General features: G+C 34.5%; 3 protein-coding genes across 3 annotated transcripts; 1 reads left to right on the top strand and 2 right to left on the bottom strand.

Moving 5' to 3' along the window:
* Window positions 1-3189: 3189 nt before the first annotated feature.
* Window positions 3190-7029, top strand: LOC117327547 (ganglioside GM2 activator-like). The gene is made up of 4 exons (XM_033884595.1): window positions 3190-3508; window positions 3805-4006; window positions 4218-4398; window positions 6733-7029. Exons 1-4 carry the CDS (start codon window positions 3418-3420, stop codon window positions 6847-6849), a joined length of 591 nt encoding a protein of 196 aa, XP_033740486.1. The 5' UTR covers window positions 3190-3417; the 3' UTR covers window positions 6850-7029.
* On the bottom strand, window positions 5169-9109 carry LOC117327548 (glutamate receptor ionotropic, delta-2-like). Its single transcript, XM_033884596.1, has 2 exons — window positions 8751-9109; window positions 5169-8301 (listed from the first exon to the last, which is right to left on the bottom strand). The coding sequence occupies exons 1-2, from the start codon at window positions 8918-8920 to the stop codon at window positions 8031-8033; spliced, it is 441 nt and encodes a 146-aa protein (XP_033740487.1). The 5' UTR covers window positions 8921-9109; the 3' UTR covers window positions 5169-8030.
* A 151-nt stretch (window positions 9110-9260) lies between these two features.
* On the bottom strand, window positions 9261-21584 carry LOC117328365 (glutamate receptor ionotropic, kainate 3-like). Its single transcript, XM_033885891.1, has 10 exons — window positions 21569-21584; window positions 17567-17701; window positions 16767-16867; window positions 14341-14511; window positions 13946-14050; window positions 13526-13702; window positions 13106-13194; window positions 12883-12973; window positions 11856-12183; window positions 9261-9499 (listed from the first exon to the last, which is right to left on the bottom strand). The coding sequence occupies exons 1-10, from the start codon at window positions 21582-21584 to the stop codon at window positions 9261-9263; spliced, it is 1452 nt and encodes a 483-aa protein (XP_033741782.1).
* Window positions 21585-25960: the final 4376 nt, after the last annotated feature.

Here is a 25960-nt window from a genome sequence, read left to right as displayed (position 1 = left end):
AAATGCATATATATATGTACATGTATATAATATCGCCATCAATAGATGTTTTTTTTTTTACATTTTCCTTCAAAGACTTGTTTTTAAACTGACAAAAACATCAATATTATTTCCTTGACATTTCCCGATATATTTCGAAAAGATTATAATGAAAAAATGTTATAGTATTGAAACAGATGGAGCATTATATATTCCTTCATTTTTCTCATTGATGAGTTTACTGTGATGTACAAAGAGTTCCTGTTGTAACAGCTATCGTGTGCTTACATATAAATGATTTCTACAATTCGCTCATACTTTGTTTAACTTAACATTTTAAGATGTGCATGGCATGCCATATTTGCACTGATATAGTTCAGCATTGATTTTTCTGATTTCAACCAAAATATTTTCATTTTAAGACATTTTCTTGTATGTTTCAAGCAGAACAACAACATAAGGTTATTGTTTTGAAAGAAGGTGGCAACCGAATTACTAGCTAGCAATTTAGTGTTTGATATTGATATTTACCAATGCAATCAATTCAAAGTGCTTATCCCTGGTATCGACCTTTAAACGAGAAAAAATGTCGTTCTGCCTTGAGAGACCTTTAGATATCTATATTTTATCCCCTGTCTAACGAATTCAAAAGTAGGTGGATATGGGAAATATCTTTCTACATTAATCAAGATTTTTCTTCATGCCGATGACAAATACCTGGTCCAATGAATTATAAAGTGGACATTTTGTCTATCGAAAGCTATACTATTTTGATCGCATGTCCAAATCTACATGTGTAGAACTATTCAAATCAAAATGATAATGAATTCAAACCGTTATTATTTTCGATATACCAAATAAAAAATTTAAAAATTGCAGAAAGGCTAAAAGGTACATAACATAGTGATCACTTTGCCTGTGCTTCCGTCCATGATAACCTTTTGTACACGGTATTATATGAAGCCCTAGGTCAATGTTAAAGGTCAAAGGTCGTACTTGACCACGTTTTACATAAGCACCTTCTGTACACGATTATATCTCATGGACCCCGAAACAAACTTAATTCGTAATGACACCATCAAATTACACCATCGCTTTACCTGGTTAGAAATATGTGGTCATCTGTCAAGGTAAATGGTCAAAGGTACCGCTTGTCCTTTTGTTAAATAAACTCTAATTATTTCATTGATTAGGTGGGTATATCTTTTTGGATTGTCTTAAGAACGACCCCTGGTTGAAGGATATCTAGAGGATATCCCAGCATTCCCCAATTGGGATAGGCATGCGGTTGTTCTGTCGTATTCCTCATAATTACATATAAGTGTATTACTGCAGATTCTGTGAAATACGATGCTTTAGAAAAAAGGAATGTGTTTTTCTATTGGCGACAGATATCATCGTAACTAGAACATATGGGCTCAATAACAGTTCAATTCGGTATAATATACAATAAAGACTTGCGTATTTTTGATCGTTCAAGACAACTTGGTGGTACGAAATAGTCGATCATGATATCTGATGCATTTTCTATGATAACATTCTATAAATAAACATCGTCAGTGAAAGGTGCAGAAACATAGTTTAAACATAAAATGCTAGTTCTAGTGCTTCTTGTGGTTTTAATTTTAGGACATTTTAATATCGACTTATAACTTACAACTCTTATGTCAGAGTGTCGAACGATACAAGACGATGAGCGGATAACTACCACGGTCATTATCAGAGATAACATTTTCAATGCTTACGTGTATGGCTGGTGGTTTCGCTGACACTAATCTGGTTCTAAAAATCGTGATAATAATTTGATTTGACCTGAATAATGACGGATGTCATTAACGAACAGCACAAAAGAAACTAAAGGACTTTTGTCCTCCAAGAACACTTATCTTTATGTTCACAAATGTCTTCCTTCATTAAACTATATTTTTAACGATTTCTAGTTTCACTAGCTAAAAGAATATATCTTCTTACCATATAGATACAATGTATTATAAGGTCTGTTTAGGGTCATTAGTTTCGTTTTGATCTCTTAACTAACTTTTTTCTAAAATTAACTGATTAGCTTTGTCGATTCACAATATCAATTGACGGTTGTCCGGATAAAGATATTCAAATCTCCCTCAGATTTATTTCATAATGAATATTTGAATTAGAAAATTTAATTACTAAGACCAAAAAGTGCTCGTACATGTCAGTCGCCTTGATAAGATCTGGCCTTCAAAACGTACGTTGTCTTCAAGCAAACTTACAGGATACATGATACACTTGCCATATGTTAGATTACCACGGATTTCATTTAAGAACCAGTAGTTTAGAAACTATTGACATGTCTTCCTTATAAAATGCTTTCATTCATGCATGCAGAATGCATGTTTAGACTTTTAAGGATTAACTTGAATATGCTTTTATTATGGAGATAACAAAACTCAGGGATAGAAGTCTAAATAAACCGGTTTATGATGAGAGTACACTCACTTTGTTTTATTTTTTGGCGTTATAACACCATAACATGAAAAATAAATTCAAGTTTATCCTTATGATTTGATTTACTGTTCAATATGTCTGTGACAATCCACTTCCATTGACGGACTCTTTTCTGTTCGAAGTCATCACGACGCTTTATCAGCCAATCAAAATCGACGTTATCCACGGCAACTGCATTTTAAAGCTATGGGCTGAGAACATATTTCAAAGCAGAAGAAAGTGTTTGATGCGGGAGATTTGAATTATGTCATGATATTTAATGACAATTTTGTTCGCAGATCATTATTCAACGAACAGTATTATTAACATTTCTAGCCTTTGCTTTCCAAGAATAATTTCTGCACTGTTTTTTGACTTTGAAGGATTTTGTAAACCAATAGCAAAGAAAAAGCTATAAGAATGTATTTTGTTACTCAATAAAAAATGAACGAATTAGGAAGCTAGGAAGCATTAGATAGTCTGGAAACCTAGACAAGCTCTAAATTTAGTTAACAATGGAAGCAAGGAAAAAAATTGGTCTCTACAAATGTAAGCATAGAAAGGTAATGCGTGAAAAACACCATGGTTTAACATTGGAAATTTAAAAGTGAGTGTCATTGGATTTTGTTCTTCACGAGATGTAACGGTTAATATACAATTTTGTATGGCCTAAATTACTTCGCCTTCGCCTAACCTTGTCTAGATACGGTAAAATTGTCCTTGTCCACATGCTAGGTCACAACGGACTATTCCACTCAGAAACCAGTAGATTAGAAACTGCCAGTCTGTGCTGTAGATTCCGTTAACATATGCATGCATAAAAACATACCATTTGCCAGGCTGTATTAATATCTTGTTCATATTTATGAGGATAAGATTCGTTTGATCTAGATTGATCCCTAAAATAAAATCGACTATCCTAAAGCAAGTCTATAATCGGGGCCGGTATCTAACATTCTTATCTAGCAGATCATCATGTATGGAAGGCAGTTGTTAGTGTTCCTAAGTCTTGTTTCCTGTGGATCATGTTTTCTCACCCACCACACTTTTAGCTTCCAGAATTGTGGTACGTAATGTGAATTATAAGAAAAAACTTTGTTACGTGTTTAACGTTATAACCTGGTAACCGAATGCCTTAAATCCCGAACGCTATTCAAAGCTCACATTTTATAGATTTAAGTTTTAAATATTGTAATATAACATAAAGTATGTGTTGTATATAAAGGCTGTTATCGAATTTGGATATAACCGATAAACATATATGTATAAGCTGATTGCATTCACTTAGTTTTCAATCTATTTCGGAATCGATCAATTTGTATTGATGGTAAGAATCCAAATAATCTGGTTGTCTGATTCTAGGTGATAACAACACAGATTACATACATGTCACAAACTTTGACATTCTTCCTAAGCCAATAACTGTTCCGGGAATATTGAACGTGACCATCACAGGGGATGTTAGGAAATCCTTAGGAAATGATTCCAGACTCAACGTTACCATTGAGAAAAAGTTACTGGGTCGATGGACCAAAGTTCCCTGCGTCAGTAGTGTCGGATCTTGGTAAAATTGCATATACATTATTCATTATGAAAAAGAGTAAAATTGAAAAACCACTGGAACGAATTATTGCCTGGAAATAAGTGAGAAGAGTAATTATTATAATGACAGATACATGTCTTGAAATGGTCTATGGAAAAATTATCAAATTCGGTATGACCAGCCTGGCAATGCACCTTATGTATTTCTGACAAAATTCTTATCAATATTTCAGTATCTACGATAACCCTTGTGAATTTGTACAAGTATTTGCCGCCAAAGGTGGAAAGTGTCCAGATGCATTCGTTAATAATGGCATCCCGTGTACGTGCCCGTTCAACCCAAGTCAGTTGAGCATGCCGTACTCCATCTTCAACATTTCCTCTATCCGAGATTCCTTTCAGTGGCTGGTTGATGTAAGTATGCTGTACATCTATATCATCTATACTTTTTATTTTGTTTCTTGCTTGATCGACTATTCACATGTATATAGCTATATGCTATATATATAGCAAATAGGATTGTACTTACAGTCAGTTAGAATACTTTGAAGATGCTAGAAAGTCTTCCGGAATGGACCGACGTTGCTCGATTAATTGGCCGGTGCAGGTCCGAATAAATCTTACATAATATATATAGTTATATTTTCTAAGGATCTGCTCTGTCAAACTTTTCTGATGATTAACTTTAAAGGGAGAATACAGAGATACGAAAAAAGAAAAGAAAATCATACGTCGGTGTGCTCGTAAATTATGCTGTTTTGACCATACACACAACAAATCGGAGGAATATCTTAAACGTGTGTTATCAGATATATATGAATATTCCTTGAATCGACAAAACTAGCATATTCTTTTTAGATTTAAAGTTAAATTTATCTAGCCAATTATTTTTAATCAAAATTGCAATGTATGCAACTCCTACCCATACATTAATATAAAATACCCATATTTTGCTAGATTAAACGCTCAACATCAAAAGTTTGGCGACATACTTTTTGAGATATTTTGCAGATCACATGGGAAATTGTATTATTATCTAAAACTGATACAAAAATGAGGGGTCAGTGTACTTACTTTTTTTATCCTGAACTAATATAATAACAAATATTAGCTCTGGATAAAAAAAGAAAGTATTCAAGTGCTCCATTTACATTAAAATGTGAAAATAAAATGTAAAACATGTGTAATTTCCCACTTTGTTGTTTATTATTTTCATTGTATTGAACATTACAAAGTTGTACAGCAAAATTGAATTAGACATATTCAAAATTGTCAACGCTATGATGGTTTAAGTGAAAACAGTAAGTCCAAAAACGTGAAATTTGAGCCTTGCATACAATGCAAGAAACAGCCATTTTCAAAATTACCGCCAAATGGACCATTTTTGAAATTCTTCTAAAAACAAATCTACTCACAGAAGAAGTCTGAAATTATTACACATTTTTCAGATACAATCTTACTATGAAACTGCCATTTTTTGTTATTCATTACAAAAATGCAACGTCGAAACGATACTCCAACGTTAGTGAAACCTACAGAGAGTAGATCCTTAAACATTGCAATTGCTTTTCCCTGTTGAAAACTAATTGTCATTTTTTCTTTTTAATTCGCCGATCATATACTCGCAAAAGAAATGTCATTTACGACTGATATTGTTTGATTACTAAAGAAATGTCATTTACGACTGATATTGTGTGATTACTAAAGATGTGTTATTTAGCGTCTGTTACCGTAACACTAAACTAGATATGAACTGATACTGATACACACAAACAAGTTATAATTGTAATGTGAAATAATATGTATTATAAAATCAAAAACCTAAATACATTTGTATATGCTTTTCATTCCTGTATGATATAAACACGTTCGTCTTTGATTCTTATTATGTATCAGAACTCGGATGTGTGTGTGTGTATTCATTTATTTATTGATACATTTATTGATATAACTACATGTTTATACAAATAGTTCATAAAAGACAATAAAAGAAGCAATATGTTCTCTATGAGGGGAGGAGCACCAGTGACTGGAAGTAATGAAATTAAGGAGAAAATCAAGAAAAAAAAAAAAAAGAAAAAAGAAAGAAAGAAAAATAGAAAGTAGAAAGTATCAGCGCTGCCTTGCATTCCCCGGTGGAATTATAACACATGCGTCAATTTAATTATATATGTAGTATGTATAAATAACGGGTAATTCGTGCTATACATAAATATTATCACCATAAATCCTAATACCCATTTCGATATTATCATTTTAAGTTTAAAACAATAAGAAATAATATAGAATGCAAAAGACAATCTTTAACTGATAATGAAAATATGGAGAATGTTTCTATATAGAAAACCAGTTCTCATTTCATGCTTGAAATAACACACTAACTTCACAGACTGCATGCAGTGTTCTTGTTTGATAAAAACATTTCATATATATACTATTTTGACTGTGAAGTGGCTTAAACCAAACCAAGTACATGCCGTTTTGATATGAATAATAACCAGAAATTGGATGAAGTATACATGCTAGAAACATAAATAAATGTTTGGTATATAACCTACCATCCAGATGTAAGGGAGGATATACCTTACTTTGTCTAGACCGTCTAAGGCACGACTGATGGATGTCAAAAAGAAGTTTCAGTTGTATATAACTAAATTCAAAAAATTAAGTGCGGATAATATAGCAAACCATATTTAAATGTAAAAAAATCAATGGTATATGCACACTGCTAATTTATTTTTATTCAAGGGAGATTTCAGATTCACTGTAAACGTTCTGAAGGACACCCAGAACGTTGGCTGTTTCACCACTACCATGACTATGAAGAGGAGTGACCATCACCATAGCGGGTTCCTATTCAGCTAAATTCTATCAGGATACTGGCAACTTTACTATTATTGCTACATTATGCATTGTTATTTAAAATTTATGATTAAACGGAGTTTCCTACCATGGAAAACTCTTTTGAAGAATTAAATGTAAATGTTTGGTAGCATATATCCTTAAATCATAGTATAGTCAAATAAACATATTTCTCGTAAATAACACACAAGTTTTTTTTTACTTTATACTTAGTATAGGCTACGAGAGCCTCAAGGACAATAATGGATATAGCTTCGAAGACTACAGAAGTTTATTTATCCCGCTGCTGGCAAAAATCTCAGCACCCCATTGGTTAAAAAACATCACGTGGCGTCCCGGATGATCCCGTATCGGGTTACTAAAAATCCGTATCACGTCACTAGAAATCCATTCTACGTCAGTAGTGAGTTATCATTCATGAAAGATATCTCCATTCTATAACAATCATGGCTGCTCATTATAAATGCGTCGGCGACACAACAGGCGATGAATTGGCGGAGAAACGCTCAAAAGAAATTAGGACAATACTTTGAAATGTAATGACAAAGCGACCAGAACATTTAAAGCTTATTTAAGTGAAAAGACACAGACAACTAAGTTTGAAACGTTTAAGGTGAGGTTAGCTAAAATGTTGGCGCCCGGAAGGCAGACGGTTCCAAATATAAGTTCAGCTGATTTGAAAACATCAGACATGCTCTTCATCGCTATTAAAAAAATCACCACCACACAGCAGGACATTTATAACATTCTTTGGCAAGATAAATGTTTTAAGAAGAAAAAAACAATTCTAATCAATAACAGGGGTATAATCCTTCAGCGGGATAAATTTGTTACACAGTTTGTTAGTGACCTGATACGTAAAAAGATGGGGTCTGCAAAAAACTTGAATCAGGTGAGGCGAATATCGGTTTAAAAAAATTGTATCATGTGGGGAGAAGCCGAACCTGATATAAGTTTTCATAGACCCGGCATCAGGTCACTATTAAATTATGCAACTAATAATGATTCTTATAATAACCTCGACTACAATTTGAGTTTTATCATCGTCAGCATATAGTACTACTGTTAGTGTATGTTGGTGTTTAGACAAATGCAGCATTCCTGTTGCACATATGCATAATGCATAAAGGCGTATCAAACATGCAGAGGATAACGTGGAGACTGATCGATCTAGTTTAAACCCATTACACCGGTAATGCTGATATTTCTACAGTGTAAGACTCATCCGGCTGTTGTCTCCTCTTCGTTCTGATGATTTTAAAGCAGATCCACTCCAGGCAGATGACCAGTAACGCCAGTACGATCCCTATACCAATCAGGTAGAAAGCACTTTGGACATCTGTTAAGTTAATCACCTTCCGTTGGTCCCAAGTCGACTCGTAACATAATTTCTGCTGTGCCCACCACTTTCGTTCCCATATATTCATCAGCCCACTTTCCAAAATCTTTAATATTCTGAAACACAGGAGAACAATTCAGTTTCTCAAACACTTTTTACTGGTGAAGACTAAAAACTTCCTTTATCTCAGTAACATTACAATGTACGTTTTCCTTTGTCTTGTTTTGAATGTATATATTTCGGTTTACTATTTAGTAATGTAAAAGTTATAATTGCGTATTACCCTTCAGTATATAACATCCGTATACATGTCTTTTATTTCTTGTTTGTTTTTGCTTTTTTTTAGGGGGGGGGGGGGGGGGGGGGGGGGAATTGGCGAAAATATAGTTTCTTAACAATTGCTTGAAAGGGCAAAATATTGAAACAGTATTTTTTGTCTTCGATTACTAGTATGCTATTTGACGCAATTCGATCATTTTGAATTTTCACTGACAGTTAAATATTAGGTCTTATAAACAAAAACTACCGTTACATCAGATCGTAATGAAAATATCAAAGTACTTACTTAAGAGAAAAAATATCGGTGTATGGTGAATTATTGGGAACCCCGAAAGCATATTGCATATGAAGAAACTTCTCGTCTATGGTAGCCAGACCGCACTGCTTTGTCATCTGCGTGTCTACTTCGGATTTTGCTGCTATATAGGCATAATGACCACCCAGGACCTTCTGCATGTGCTGGTCTGGGTTCTTGTTAAGGACGGAGGGGTCAGTGGTGTTAAACCGGACCAGTCCTTGCCATATTGCTTTGTAATCTGATATCACCGAGTCCTTGTTATGAATAAGTAAGAATTAGTAACACCATTGACATTGTTTTCTATGGATATTTTCACCATTTTGGAATTAATTGAGGATCAAAATGCTATCAAAATCGTACATTGCAACTGCTTAAGTTTATCTTACCTCGGACGCAACTCTTCAAATCAATTTACTTCTTTTTCATTTATTAGACATGCAGATAAACTTTTCACTAGTTTTGATAATGTTATGGTTGGTGATTATTTTAGATAAAACCTTAAATCTTCGTAATATATACCTTAAACATAGTGACAAAGACAGTGCCACCATATGTTCCCCATTTAAATTTATCCTGCGATACCATCTCTTTAAGCGATTTAAAAGGCAATTTCTCCTTTGACACAGTGAGCGAGGCGATGAGGTTCCCACTGTACGTCGCCAAAGAGATGATACAAAACAGCCACCACATGCCAACAAAAAGTCGACCGGAAAGAGCATAAGGAGTGTATTTCCCACCTACAATATTTATAAGAACAGATAGTTACATATAAAGTTATACTAGCAGTATGGATATTTGTAATTGAAGTTTCATATCGCATACTATCACAATATTTAGATATTCAAGGTACCTGGTACATGTTAGCTTTTTCCAAAATTTCTCAAATATGTTTGCCTTCTAATCTCGAATCATTATTTGAAAGTGTTATTCTCGTGGTACTTTTTAAGGATCTCTTTTTGTTGGTATTCTGGCCTCGGAATACCGATTGTGAATTAGAAATTCCATGTATATGTATTTCTCTGTTGTTTTCATTACCGTGCTAATGTGTGAATCCTGACTGTTTCATCATATCAAAAGTAGTCAACAAGACAAAGGGATATAACTCTTGCACTCTTATCACAAGAAAATAATAGAGCTAGGCTTCCACTGTCTTTTAACTAAGACGGGAAGAAAATATATAATCTTTATTCCTAAATGTAGAAGTGCGTACTTGCATTATGAATCCTAATTATTTTAGTGTCTCTAGTGATCACTGATTTACGGAAAGATTGGGTGTCTTCAATCAGCCATGACAGAAAAATCTAAAAACCAGAAAATAAATGAAACAATCGAGTCAACAAACAAGATCACTGATTAACCTTGTGATAATACTGTAGATCAGTAGATTAATAAAGCCAGATATATTTCACCAGGAAACGACAAAACCATCTTTCAAGGGCGATCTCTGTTTGGTATGTCTGGTTCCCAGTTCGAATCAAAATCCAACAAAATTAATTCGTAGCATCATATTGTTCGCAAGTGTTTATTCCGGTTAAAAATTAAAAAAAATATATGTAAAAATTGTACCGAAAACCTGTGGTAACTTTAAAAATTATTACATTTCATCAGATAACTATTAGTGTTTTTCCTGTTATCAGCTGTGGGACAACGTTTATGCCTATTTTATCATTTTTTTTACTACCGAGACACGTCGACGCCACTAGGTCCTCCCTACAGATAATGAACACGTCAAGGTTTTTAGCTCAATTAATTATAACATCCTGTCATATTTCCCCCAATCAACCGATAAATGTTCTAACATACTTAATTTTTATAACGAAACTTCTATTCCAATATGCATACCACACGTGTCGTTTAATGAAACAAATCTGTACTCATACATAACGGCTTCGCAATCAAACTGTTAATGATATTACTTCCGACAGGAAATTAAAATAAAAAATCCTTTAATACGATATTGAAATCGACGTTTTATAATGACAAATAAAAAGGCTGATATGCATTACATAACATGAGGTAACTTCCGATATTGATGAAGTACGTCCATGAGAGGTTCCCGGACATCATACCATACCCACTGTACCCATTACACAAAACTCATCAATGATAATTATAACATATATAGGTTGATGAAGGTCATGGGGAGTGAAAGGGGTTATAGGTTTGCTGATTGTAATTTCATTGGTTCTGTTTAGGGAACAGGTACAGGTAAATCAAGATACGCTTACGCATTCCAAACACTTTGTCTTATTATATTTGTACTTGTTCAAACTTTATTGATTTCGAGTTAGAAATCCGTCTTTTTAAACCATTTTTCAGACTCGTGTTTTATGATTTGTCAAGATGGATTTTTCCACCAAATGTGTAGGTTTGGTTTGGTTTGTTTTTTGTTAAACGTCTTATTAACAGCCAAGGTCATTTAAGGACGTGCCAGGTTTTGGAGGAGGAGGAAAGCCGGAGTACCCAGAGAAAAAACATCAGGTCAGAGTTCATAAAGTTCTAGAGCGTGATAAATACAATTTCGGACAAAGTGTACTCATTGAAACAGCACATGTATGTTGTTATTATTTTGTATTTAGTGTTGATATAATTCGTAATTATGTCTACGATTGAATTTAATCAATGACCGCTTTTCAGGAAATAACAGCAGTTTTTCAATAAAAGTTTATCAGGATCGGTTATGATATGTTTTATTACTGATTCATGGTTACGGAACTGCTTTACATACATTATTTTGAAGAAAATTGATGGATGAGTCGGCAACAAATGTTATATAATGGCATATGTCAACATGAAAAGACTTAACATGTAAAAAAAAAAAAAATGTAAGAATTGACTGATTTAAGTTTGGTTAACATTACCATAAAAACGGTTTGCTTCAAAACGACAATACAGAAATGATATAATGATATCATAGAATTATAAACATATTGAAAATCAGTGTAACACCTTGTGTTAAAATCAGTGTATCACCTTGTGTTAAAATCAGTGTAACACCTTGTGTTAAAATCAGTGTATCACCTTGTGTTAAAATCAGTGTATCACCTTGTGTTAAAATCAGTGTATCACCTTGTGTTAAAATCAGTGTATCACCTTGTGTTAAAAGAGCTCCAAACAGGTACCAGAATGAGCCCAAAAAGGAATTGAGGTCACTTTCGTTGGCTGCCCTGTCCTCTCTGCTGTAGACGGGGCTGATGTTTTCCAGAACTACAAGCACGAGTGATGCGAGGGGCAGGGACAACCCGATACTGATGATGACTGTATCACTATAAGGGTCAATTAAAGTCCGCCATTTTGTTTCTTGTGGATCAGGTTTTTGTATCAAAACTACAGAATGGTCATGAAAAAACGGATGAATGAAGTCCATGACATGTTCCCTTTGGATAGTTATTGACAATGGACCAGCAACGAGGTCAACGTCCTAGACACAAAAACAAAATTATATATATACAATGTACCTGCGAATTTCGTAACCATATCAAAATCGCAAAAATTAACAAAAGTAAAAGTAACCGGTGTTGGCTGTCTATACAAATACATTTTTATGCATATATAACTTAGAACTTCGGCAACAACGAAGTATTATTTAAGATCCAATCTGCTTTACTATAATGTGTAACTTATATATCTTATTACTTCAATAACGAATTCTGAAAACATCTAATAACAAAACAACAACGTGTTTCCCTGATCTCCGACCTCTAATCCCAAACTGCGATAACGTACTCTGCGACGACAGACATAGCATAGCTTTTCAAAATATTTCTGATGATATTAAGTGTTATGTTTCTATAATAAATTGTCATCTTGTATAAGATGGCCTATTCAATCCAATCATTGGGTTTAGTTTTATGTGGAGCATGCATAAAAACATGTATACTTGAAAAAATTTCAAAAAGTCAAATTGTCATACATAAAAAAATAAATACATTTTTATACAATATAATCGGCATTTAGATTCTCTATACTCTCGCTTTATCAGTTTTTGAGGTTAACACAGAGTATACCTTAGAAATGTTTTAACGTCTTCCATAAAGTGAGTATGTTGATTACGGTAGCTGAAGTTTGAAAACATATTCCGATTTGAGTCTAACATGCTGTATCTCTGCAAGTCCCATACCTTTCTCTGTAATTGTCCTATGAGTCCTGTCCAGCTGCCGTTATCCAACATCACTCCAAAATCTCCGTCAGGGGAAACAATCACTTCAAAACTGTGGAATAACATATAATAATCATATAATACTCGTAATGTGATTCGTAATAAAATGTATGGAAATATTAGTTTCCATGTGGGTATTCGATTTGATTTAAACGCGTAACGACTGATAGTAAAAAATACTTACGTAAAGTTTAATTCAACTGCCAACTGTGCCAGTAGGTCAATGCACAAACCTTCGAATGAATTGTTGGTTTTGTATTCAAATGGAAAAACCTACAATGTAGGTCCGTAATAATTCATATTGTACATCATAAGCTTCAATTATTCACTCACCACTATTTAGCTATCTTAATCTAAACAGCAACATCTATATAAGTTAACTTCCAGATATAGTTTTGTAAGAATTGCAATACGAGTTTCCAATAAAATAATATTGAAATATTGATCTATTCATTTCTAATGGACCCGTCATGATTTTAAAACTTCGATATATTGAAATTGGATAAATTGAAATGTAAATTTTATAATTACGAATTCCGCGAAACAAACTTTTAAATGTAAGTGCTTGTACCACTCTGACATGCGACTTTATGTATGAACTTACCGGCTGAGTAGAAACAATAAACTTCCTTTGGTTAAATCCGAAATCTACGTTAGGAAATACATCTGAGTGTAAATCTTTTTCTCCATTTAAGTTAATAGATCCGACTGGTGACAATTCTCGTCCATCATCCCGCCACATCAGAGTTTGTATCGTAAACTTACGGCATAGGTTGTTACTCTTCAAGTTATAAATATATAGTGTGTAAGTAGTGAGTGAAAGATATACAACAGCTAGACAATATCCTCTACAATAGCAGTTTTTCACGAAAGACTCACTTGTCAAAATATACTGTTGAAATAGAAATTAATTTGCTAAGAAAAGATATGTGTGGGTGAGTTTTAAATTATCAGACTAAGTTATTGAAAGTCAAATGATAGTAAATCATATTCTAATTGTCTTGATTGGCAAAATAAAATTTACATGAAACAGCCTCGCTATCGTATGTTTGAGGGACTCGGTGCCACTAATAACTCCGTGTTCCGCACATTCATCTGCAAGTAGAATACTTTCGATGGAGTGGCATATCTGTAAAAAAAAAAAGTCATGGTGAAAGTGTAAAAACGATAAGGAGAGGTTTTCATATACAATTGTACCAAACGATTACAAATTTCCTATCAGGTTTATGCATTATAAACAACAAAATGTCTTTAAAATAAATTAAAGCTTAGTGAAACGGTGTTCAGTATTAAGCATTAAAGGAAATTAACAATACAGAAACAGGAATGTGTTTAACTACCTTGCTATGAGACAATAATATGAAATAACGTACTCTTTATTAAGCTAAAAAATTCTATCAAGGGTAATTTCAATTAAACCTTCTGTTCAATCCTGTCCTCAGTTTCCAGAACTATAAGGGCTAAATTGTCGAGCGATATGTTGTTCAGTATCCTTTGTCCGATGACGTCATTACTGAACAAAAACAGCAACCAGCGTGTGTGATGTTGAATGGCGGAATCCCGGATGTGCTTCTCGGAGTATTCTGATGCCTACATTAACATAAACACTTATTTAGAGTGATCATCAACAATTGTTAGCAGTGTTTTTCTTGTATTGATTGAGGAATTGTGATAGAAAAACAACTTCAAATGTTTGGTTTTTAGAATAAAAATAATACAGAAAAAAATGTACGTAATCACATCAAACATATAGACATACCCTTTGAAAAAATATAATCCCCTCCAATAATCGACGATTGAGGATAGGCCATACATTATGATAGTATGTCTATCAATCCGATCTATCTACTGAGTAGTATTTTACGGTTAACCTTACCACGTGTAAGATAAAAGTTGTGAAGTATTCCTCACACAAGACCAGAAAATTAGCCATGCCTTTGGTCACATTACTCTCTGGCTTAAAACCTCTAAGAACACTGACAACGTCTGATTCAGACATTCTGTCGACGATATAGGTATTAAACATGATACTTTTCTCCGACCAGTGCTCCAGGAGTAGATCCACCAGACGTTCTTTAACAGAAAGTGTAAACAAACAAAATAAATGGTGGTATCTATATCCTCGTATAAGTGCAAATATTCACTCTATTCCTTAGTGTGATCGTCTAGCAAAATAAAACTGTCACATTTATATTTTGAGACGTTTCAAAAATTTATTGTAAATAATTATTTTAAACATGGTAGGAATACATATGTGCCATACTTTTCGTAGGTTATGATTGTAGAACATAGGGTTACGTATTCTTATATATCAGTCGTGTAGAACAAGAAAATATATCATTCGTATAGAGCAACAAATTCTAAATCTGTGGTATAGAACAACAAAATATAAATACATTTAAGTCGTACAGCACACTAAAAATACATCAGTCGTACAGAACACTAAAAATACATAAGTCGTACAGAACACTAAAAATACATCAGTCGTACAGAACACTAAAAAACATCAGTCGTACAGAACACTAAAAATATATCAGTCGTACAGAACACTAAAAATACATAAGTCGTACAGAACACTAAAAATATATCAGTCGTACAGAACACTAAAAATATATCAGTCGTACAGAACACTAAAAATACATAAGTCGTACAGAACACTAAAAATACATCAGTCGTACAGAACACAAAAAATACATCAGTCGTACAGAACACTAAAACTATATCAGTCGTACAGATCACTAGAACAACATCAGTTGTACAGAACACTAAAAATATATCAGTCGTACAGAACACTAAAAATACATAAGTCGTGCAGAACACTAAAAATATATCAGTCGTACAGAATACTAAAAATATATCAGTCGTACAGAACACTAAAAATACATCAGTCGTACAGAATACTAAAAATATATCAGTCGTGCAGATCACTAAAAATATATCAGTCGTGCAGAATACTAAAAATATATCAGTCGTACAGAACACAAAAAAATACATCAGTCGTACAGAATACTAAAAATATATCAGTCGTACAGAATACTAAAAATATATCAGTCGTACAGAACACTAAAAATACATCAGTCGTACAGAATACTAAAAATACATCAGTCGTGCAGATCACTAAAAATATATCAGTCGTGCAGAATACTAAAAATATATCAGTCGTACAGAACACAAAAAAATACATCAGTCGTACAGAATACTAAAAATATATCAGTCGTGCAGATCACTTAAAATATATCAGTCGTGCAGAACACTAAAAATACATCAGTCGTACAGAACACTAAAAATACATCAGTCGTGCAGAACACTAAAAATACATCAGTCGTACAGAACACTAAAAATATATCAGTCGTACAGAACACTAAAAATACATCAGTCGTACAGAACACAAGAAATACATAAGTCGTATAGAACAATTAATACATCAGTCGTACAGAACACTAAAAATATATCAGTCGTTACAAATCACCAACAGTATAGATTAGTAGTATATTCCTAGAAAGCTTTACAAATACTCATGTTATGATGAAAAGTCCCAGTAACAATCACATGCATTTTGAGAACAGCAAATCATATCTACATTTCTTATAAGTAAGGCAATCAATAATGTACATACGCATTTTCATTTCATAAAATATGCAAACGGTAGACCATCTCAGGTGTTCGAAAATAGTGTCGGCAATAACTATTACGTGACTAGACCACCAGTCCTGTTCATTTATGAGCAAATTTGTCATTTTGAAATGAACACTTCCGTTTTCCCTGCACGGTGAACATTCTTCATCGCCATTCATAGAAGCAAAAGGTGTATACGGATGGTTAGTTAGAGTGGCCATTGAAATAACCTCCATTGGAGCAAATGACTGCTGGTTTTGGACAGGAAATGCGCTCATGAGCTTAGAGGACATGATGACTAAATCTGTATGGTTTTCCTTTAGAGCCCTCACTGTTGAAAGATAAATGGATTGTGTGTTATTATAAAAATAAATCACGTCACCAGGTAAACTCAGAGAATACAAATGCGAAAAAACCCCCAAACAATTTCGCACTGTCAACCCACTTAATAAATGGTATAATAAATTGCGTTAAATATCTTAATACAAATAACTTTACATCGAATGTAGTTTTCATAAATTTATTTATTTGATTTATCAATGGGTCCAGAGACATATATACATATCTATATGGTCCATAGCAATGATGACCTATGTATATTTTGTTAAAGTTTGCATCGCTCAGCAAAAACAAAATTAGTTCGAAATGAACGTATGTCTTAACTAATAGTTTATTGAATTTATTTCCATGTGTCTAATAAAGAAATTAAGTTTAAGAACTTAAACTGCCATACCGTTGTATGTAATACATTGTACCAATAATCAGGATACAATAGCTTGACACCACTGTGTTTAATTTTAAAACTTTATTTGTATATCTGTTGTTATCATTTTGTCAGCGGTTGTCAGTTTGTAAATTGTACACCAATACTTTCATGTTTGCATCTAATAGTATGTTATGTGGACATCGCACGAATTAAAATAATGAGTTTTAGTTTTACAAATATCAATACATGACACAATATCGATCCAGCAAAAAATATAAACCAGAAAGATATTGATTAATCAGGCAAGTTACATTTATATCTTACATTGTCGGATTATAAGGAATACTTCCCCTTCGTGGACCTCTTGTAGTCGAACCCACGTGATTCCATCGGGTACGTGTATCTGGTACGTGATGTTTGTGAAGTTTCTATCGTTACCACATGGATTCAGAAGAATATCTGAAAAAAGATCCTTATCACATGTAATTAAAACAAGCATATTTATGTTTGCTACGGCTCCTTATTCTATCAATTAGGCTGAGACAACCGTTAGCACCTTGCCATATTGTTTCCAGATATCTGATATCGTATAATATTACAGTGCAACTTCCGAAAACCGAACCTTCTGAAAACCGAACACCTCTGAATACCGAACGAATTGACATTGTACGGAATTGATCCTTCTTTATTATAGTATTAAAAAACTTCCAAATACCGATCCCTCTGAATTCCGAACACCGGACCGATTTTGCGTCCGGTTCCTGTTAAAATATACCAAAAATTACTTCTGAAAACCGGCCTTACCTGAGCGATTATGACACGAGGTCAGGCCAGTCAACCGTGAAACAACAACTGTGACGGGTATTGTGTGAAGCCTTATTGTCTCGGGACCTACGTAGGTGATTTGTACAGGTATCCAATATATATCCCAAGGGGGCGTTATGACGGATGGCCCAGTGTATAATCAACACGATAATTATGAAACAATGTCACACTTCATTGAAGCGCGTCAGTTCGTTTATCTTCTCAATGCAAGTAGAGCTAGAAGCCTGAGTTTCGCATTTAATTTAAATGAGGCCCAAAGGGGGTTGTTTTCGTAAAAGAAGCCACTGATGTTTTTTTAGACAACAGCGATGTCGGAAATACGACCAGTATCAACTGATCAATTGTAATTGATATTGAAACAAAACATCTTCACACCCTTTAATATTAGTCGATATGTAAAATATTCCGTATTGGACTATCGGCCCCATCCACATGACGGAAGCTTCACCGGATGTAACAAAATGTAGGTCGATCGTAAAGTGTAGTTGTACATGTGAAAAAACTGTTTAAAACTATAGTTAAAGTCATTTGCCTTTCTTATATATTCTGCAATATATACATGTACATTGATTAACTTTCATAATATGCATATTATTCAGACAAACCAAATATTGTCTACGTGTACGTGCCGGTTTGTAATCGGGTGCATTCTAATAAAAAATCGTCCGACCAATTATATCCGGAATTCGACCGGTCATTTTTCGATCAACTTCTCCAAACCGAACCCTCTGTAAACCGAACAAATAGTCATGTCCCATGCATGTTCGGTTTATAGAGGTTCCACTGTATCTTGTTTTGTTTACACACTTTCAGATATCTGATAATCTGTAACATGATAAAATATGAACTATACAAAAATAAAAGTTCATGAAATGATTATCTTGTCATTGTGAAAGACTGGCTTTACAAGTATTCTCAATATGAACTTTCTTAAACCTAAGTAGTCGCTATTACTCCTGCCACGACGTTGGAATCACAGTATTTAATTGGTCCATAACTGAATCACGGAATATAGGTATCGAATATGGTATATGGTGGATCCGCGAACAACAGGCGATAGAACGATGACAAGGCTTTAATGGATGTTTTAATGAAGATAATCGACCAGGAACGTCAATAAGTTCCCCGAAAAGTCTTCATGAGATTGGATAAATACCAGTTGATTTTGTTTTAAACATATTTTATTTGCTTTAAAAGCGGAAAGGATTAGGTACAACTTACTACAACATTAATATTACGAAGGCCTTCTCCAAAATACATATATATAAATTGAGAAATAGTAAACCATTTTTTTAAAACAAATAATTCAAAAAGATGCATATCATATCATATTACCGAAATCTTCGGCTAGATTTTAAATAATCCAATCAAAACAAGTTGTACTAGGTTATATATGGTGAATCACCTGAATGTTCTCTTAAAGGGTTCTGGGGATGAATAACACGTTAGTAAGTAGCAGCTGTAATTTGGAATTTTGTAATACAGACAGTGTCGGAAAATGAATAAAAAATCTGCATCAAATAGCATATATAATATGCTTTGATCTTGTATAATTCCGGAATAGTCAGGAATAGTGTGTGAAACAATCAAAATGACCTTAACAAATGTTTAAAATACACAGAGGGATAGGGGTTGGTCACCAATCCCATGGTTTAATTAATTTTGATATGATAAATTGTAGACATGAAAGAACATCTACTAAATATGTACAGTGTATGATATATATTCTTGACTAGAGCAACTAATAATAGAATTCAGGTGTGGCGTATCAGAAAACGGCAAATGCCGAGGGCTTAAAGTCCGTCAACAGAGATGAGCCCCCCCCCCCCCCCCCCCCCCCCCCCCCCCAAAAAAAAGAACATGATTTAATTCCTTGTTTACTTCCTTGCCAGTACTTTGGTTTTGCTGTGTTTGAAACTTTGATCGGCTGTCTTCGCAATCCAAACGAAAATACATTTTGCGAAATAAAGTTAGTTAGTTACATGCATTTATCATGATACAATACATATACGTATGATAATTACATTTTTTTCCAGTTCAATTTATGTAGTGAAAAGATGATCAAAATGAAATGTTTGCTTTCCATTGTTCCTAGAACACCAGCAATTGAGCTTTGAGTACAAGACAAAACAGAAAGAAAAGCTAGTTCATGTAACATTTGGTTAAAGCAATCCCTCAATAGATTTGAATCCATTAGAACCAACTAGATAGGGCATACCAATATCATACTTCAGAATCATGTTATCCAACTTTACCTAATACCTGTTTATGTATACGCTGATGCAATAGAAGGTTCATCGCGGTATGACAATTAACTTGACCGTGTTATCTGGTACTCGTGTTTTGGTTCCATTGACAGCGAGAATACATTCCATACTTTGAATGTCATGTCACGTAAAATAAATATTTTCTTAAAAATCATTTGAAATCAATTACGCAATCAAGAAATTGGAAAAACATATCATCATTTAATTTTATTGAAAGGCGTGGCTAAAGCATAAACTTTGATAACACAAAGCAAAGAGTTGATCACCTATATAAGGCCGTTCATGTCAAAAACGAGATACTTTTAACGCGTTAGCATTTAACGCATTAAACATAACATTTAAAATGCACTCATCGACACGAAGGTGGCATTTTGTTCAGTGATTTGGTAGTTTTGTCATCTTTGAACATTGATGAGATAATACAGAACATCTCACAATATACCATGTTATAAATGCAGTTTACAGAAAACGAGATGTAGAGACTGTATTTATCACTCCAACATCCATCAGCCTACTACAAGTACTTGTCGATAGTTCGTCTATCTGGTCGGCTGCCATGGCAACATTGATGACAGTAAATATTCCTACAACTTAACGCGTTAATAAAAAAATCTTAACGCGTTAAAACTAGTTTTAACGTGTTAAATGTTATGTTTAACGCGTTAAATGTGTTTAACGCGTTAAATGCTAACGCGTTAAATGTATTTCGTTTTTGACATGAACGGCCTTTCATAATCACCTATCGAAAAATAGAAAATAGCAGATCACCAACAGAAAAAAGGAAACATTTCTTAAAGCCAACGACTATTAGAAATTAACATAGCTGGAAACATCTCCCTTATCTTTGTTCATCTCGATTTTTTTAAGGAAAATTGCACAAAACACATATAGATGATTAAGAAAGGGAACTACTTCCGTTTCAAGAACGGCTGTATGTCTGCTCTGAAAAGCGCACTAGGTATCATGCCCATTTCTATTATAACTATGCGGTTATGGAGCCATTACTTATATGCTTCCTTACAACACAAATGATTTCTGCGATGTCAGGCACGAGTATTTTGCTTACCATGTTAATGAGAGTTTTGATAATTATGATCTCAACATTTTTTGGTTTCTATGCATACCAAAATAACTTATACAATACAGGGTACACATGATACACCACTCCCTTTATACCATGCAGCAGTCCCAATTTATTGAGTTATTAATCAAAATAAATATATCTATTACTTACCTGCCTTATACTCCATTGTTCCTGAAGCACCGCCACATAGCACTACTAGGAATACCAAATAACAAAGGGTTGGCGACACTTTCATTTTCTATGTAGATAAACCTCTTCAATAAGCGTACAGCACCGGTGTCCTATTCAAGGACAAAATCATTTGAGCGGACGTTCACTTTTTGTCCAATTAATATTTCGATCGATCATTAAATATGACGCCGCGACCGGCGTCGTTACATAACATAATTGATATTGTGTATGCCAATCTCTGTAGACTTACTGGTATAACTAATGTTTTAGAAGATCAAAGCCATTTTATTATGTTGTTAATAATTGTAGTTTATTTTTTATTCTTCGGAGAATAATATATCCGGTAAGTCTTTCCTAAATAATGATCAATTAACTGATTGTTCGCGGCGTTTAATTTTGTTTCCCTTGGGGAAGGAATCGTCTACTGGTACCAAAATGGCCACGTGGGTAGGTCGCAAAATTGTATCTTGTTAATCGAAAGTTTTCATTGATTAATGTACATGTATATGTATACAGTATTGCCTTCTTCATGGGGTACTATGATCTAATACTGTTGTCGAGGAAAGTTTAGTACCCTTATCGGAGGCGATGGTACTATTCCATCTTGGGACAACATTGTCAGACCATAGTGCCCTCGTTGTAGGCAATACTTTTTTTGGTACTACTAATTTTAATGTTCACTGAATGTGTCATCGGCAGTTATTTTCGTCGCATCCGTCTGTCTCAACAGTAACAGTGACATCACAATAGATTAACGTTCAAACAAAAAATGACAGTTTCCGGAGGAGCGGGCACTTAATCGCATCATCCTTCCCATATGTGTGTAGCCAATGGGAAATCAGTATTCTGTCATGTGACTTACTAATATTCTATATCACATCCTTACTTTTTTCATTATTTTCTGAGGAAGAAGTTGATAGGCCTTCTTTCATTAGTTCATTCATTTCTTGGGATATATTGCATATGCATGCATTACTAAATATTTACATTTTCACTTCGCTCCGCCTCAATGAACATAGTAAACTCAGATCACTTCATTTCCCGTTGAAGATTTTGGGTCGCGTGCTTCTGCTCTGAGAGACGAATCACTTTCTTGCGGCGTGTGAATACATTCACTGAGTTTACAATGGCGATCGAGTTCTGTACCGCCTCAGACTTGAATGCACTTTCATTTTGTGAATTGTGTAACATTGATATCAACGTATATAAACACAAGTGGAATAGCCGCTTTATGTGCTAATAAAAATGCCAGTATAATGCAGATAGTTTAGAAAACAGGATCTGACAGAACACTGACACTCCCGATAGCACCGAGCTCATGACCTACGTAGCGCAGTAGGTCTAACGTTAGCTGATTTAACAACACAAAACAGACTGTAGCAGCAGTATGCTATAGGCTATCGAGCACAGGAACACATTATTGTCGTAATTTGACTCAATCTAAAAATATGGAGGACACAAGTTTCCGGCCGTCGAATTTTCAAATCAATGTTTCTTTACTTACTATTATCAGAATTTACATAAAAAAACGCCAGTATGACAATGGAATCCAATATTTCAAGAGCACAATGTACATCTGCGACTAAAATCCAAATTGTTACACTTTTTCTGGAGCTCTGAATATCCCGGCTATTAGGCCTAGTCTGCATCACATACTGGTCACAGGGGTTCGGCGTAAAATTTTGAGTAACATATGACATCTATAAAAAATCAAAAGACTAAAAATCCAACATTCATTCAAATTATAAAACCTTACAAAATCCATTTTTTTAAAGGCTTTAGAGAGTATATAAACTCTGTTTTTTAATGTTGTGATATTTCACTGAACAGCTGTCGTCACGTTAACCTTGTGCTCATTTTTTAACCGAGTCCCTCTGTCTCGAGTGACCAAATCACACACATACTATAACTGTCAACACTGCACTTTAAATTCGTATCTATATGGGTATTGCTAAGTTTTTATTATACAATATCATAAATATTTGTTATAAATGAATATTTTACCTTGAAAATATCGTATTTATGTGTATCAACATCGTAATAATCAAAACGTGTATGGGACTATATTTTGTGTTGCCTTGGTGACGAGAATAGCTGACTGTCTGCTGTTCCACGACTGTGCACACATGTACGATAAGTATAACAATGTTACAAAATGACATACTTACATTACACCGTTGTGACCGAATTTTGCAATGTGTTGGCGAAGTTTTTAATTTGGTTAACGTAAATATAAGGATTGATTGTCAATTTTGTTGCTTGCATGGACTGATGAAGGGAAGTGAACCTCGTGCAAATGGTAAATGAACTGCTTCACTTCCTTCATCAGTCCATGCAAGCAACAAAATTGACAATCAATCCTTAAATTAATATTTTAATATGCTGTTCACTTGCTCACTGTTTATGATACATTTAGATGTTGTTATCAGAATATAGAGTATCTTTTCGTGGTGTCAAGAAGTTGATATGTCTCCTCTATACTAATACAACACCAAACACGCAAATTCCATTTGCCGACTAGCCCGCCGTGTATAGGAAGCCGGAATTTATTCAGAAAAGCAACATTCATGCCAATTTCATATGATACAAATACATTGATGCGAAATGAATAGCCAAATCTAAAGGAACACCGAAATCATCCCTATGATAACATTGACCTAAAACTAGCCTGAACTTTAACCCTATATGGCCTATGTGAAATCAAGCGAGCCACCCAACCTGAAACTCCTGTCTTACGGGAGAGCAGGAGGTGCACCAGCCCTCAATGCTTAAGATTTCATATGCTGGATTTATAGGCCAGACAAATATGAACTACTGTGACAGCATTGACACTAGAAATCATATAACTACACAGAAAAAGTATATGACATAACCGTACAGTACGGCGCGGCGGCTAGGAATGACACACACACTGTATACCCGATACACGTGAACCACTGTGACGTCAAGGCACGTGCAACACCTGCATTTACGTGCCGACAGAGACAAATTATTCCCGCTATACTAAGCGAAACGCGGGAATATTTAAGTCTCCTCTATACTAATACAACACCAAACACGCAAATTCCATTTGCCGACTAGCCCGCCGTGTATAGGAATAACAAAGAAAGGGGAAAGTACGAGTAGAAAATATATATATATATATATCAAACGTGTATAGTTATCCTAAATAACTAAGTGAATACGTCGTATACAACACACGCGATGTCTAAAACATTAGGCGTCACGTTTAACTGCCTGTATATATTTTGATTTCAGATACCTAATTTTTGCGTCACATTTAACCGTCTCTCGATAGAATCAGCGATGTATCCGTCCTTGCTAGACTCACTACGCCAACGCCCGTGGCGCTTAAAACAGCGATCATTAACGCCATTGTTGGCCGCCATGCTGGCCCCTCCTGATCCCAAAGAATGTAAACCGAAATTCTTTCCCTCCGAAACCAAATTCAGCCGTTTCAGGATAGCTTCCTTAGCTCCCGTGTAACTGAGCGGTTTATTTTTGTGAATCAAACCACAAACTGAGCCCGATCTATAAATTGGTTTAAACAAGAAATCATCTGACTCGATGTCAATGCGAGCTATACGAATATATTTCATCAACATGGCGTACGGACACGCCGTAGTTTCACCCTTACTGATAATAATCTCACTGCCGAACCGATATTGGTCCGTTTTACTCTTACGGACTACAAGTGTGAAATAGCTCTCCGATAGCTTAACATCTGAACAATGCAAATTGCTGAGCTCGTTATAGCGCAAAAATCCTGAAAAGCTAAGCAAAATCATGGTTAAATCCCTGACAACTAACAAGTCGCTAGATTCTGAAAAAATGTCACAAAGCCTAATCAAAATGCCACTGGTAACAGAGTCCTTTTTACACACAGGTTTCTTCGCTATGCGTTTTGAAGCTTCTAAAAGATTTTTTACAAAAATGTTTGTTGTTGGATCCGACAATCCGTTCAAGCTATGAGCCCACTTGATAGCATACACTGCCGAAGAAACCACTGCAAATGAGGATCCTTTAGTTAATAAGCTGTTCAGGTACAAACATATGTGTATGGAATTGGCTGGTACTGCCGGAAATCCCTGCGCTGTTATGAAACGCTCCCATCGTTTAAAAGCACCGAAGTATTTATAGTTCGTGCTGTCACTCTTGCACTGAAGTATCCTGCTCTTTAAACCGACGACGTGTTTATGCAGTGAAGAACCTTCTACAACGCCCGAGTCCTTAATCGCTTGGTCGATTGTGGTATGTAGTCCTATGCCTGTTAAACAAATAACAAATATATATATACGTGTGTGAAAAATAACCCGGTTTAGAAAACTAAACGCAATGCGATCATGGCAAAGGGTAAAACGGTTCTGCCAA

This window comes from Pecten maximus, chromosome 5 (genome assembly GCF_902652985.1).
Source record: "Pecten maximus chromosome 5, xPecMax1.1, whole genome shotgun sequence".
Lineage (NCBI taxonomy): Eukaryota > Metazoa > Mollusca > Bivalvia > Pectinida > Pectinidae > Pecten > Pecten maximus.
The sequence above is the reverse complement of the archived record's forward strand: the minus strand, read 5'-3'. Positions and strand labels throughout refer to the sequence as shown.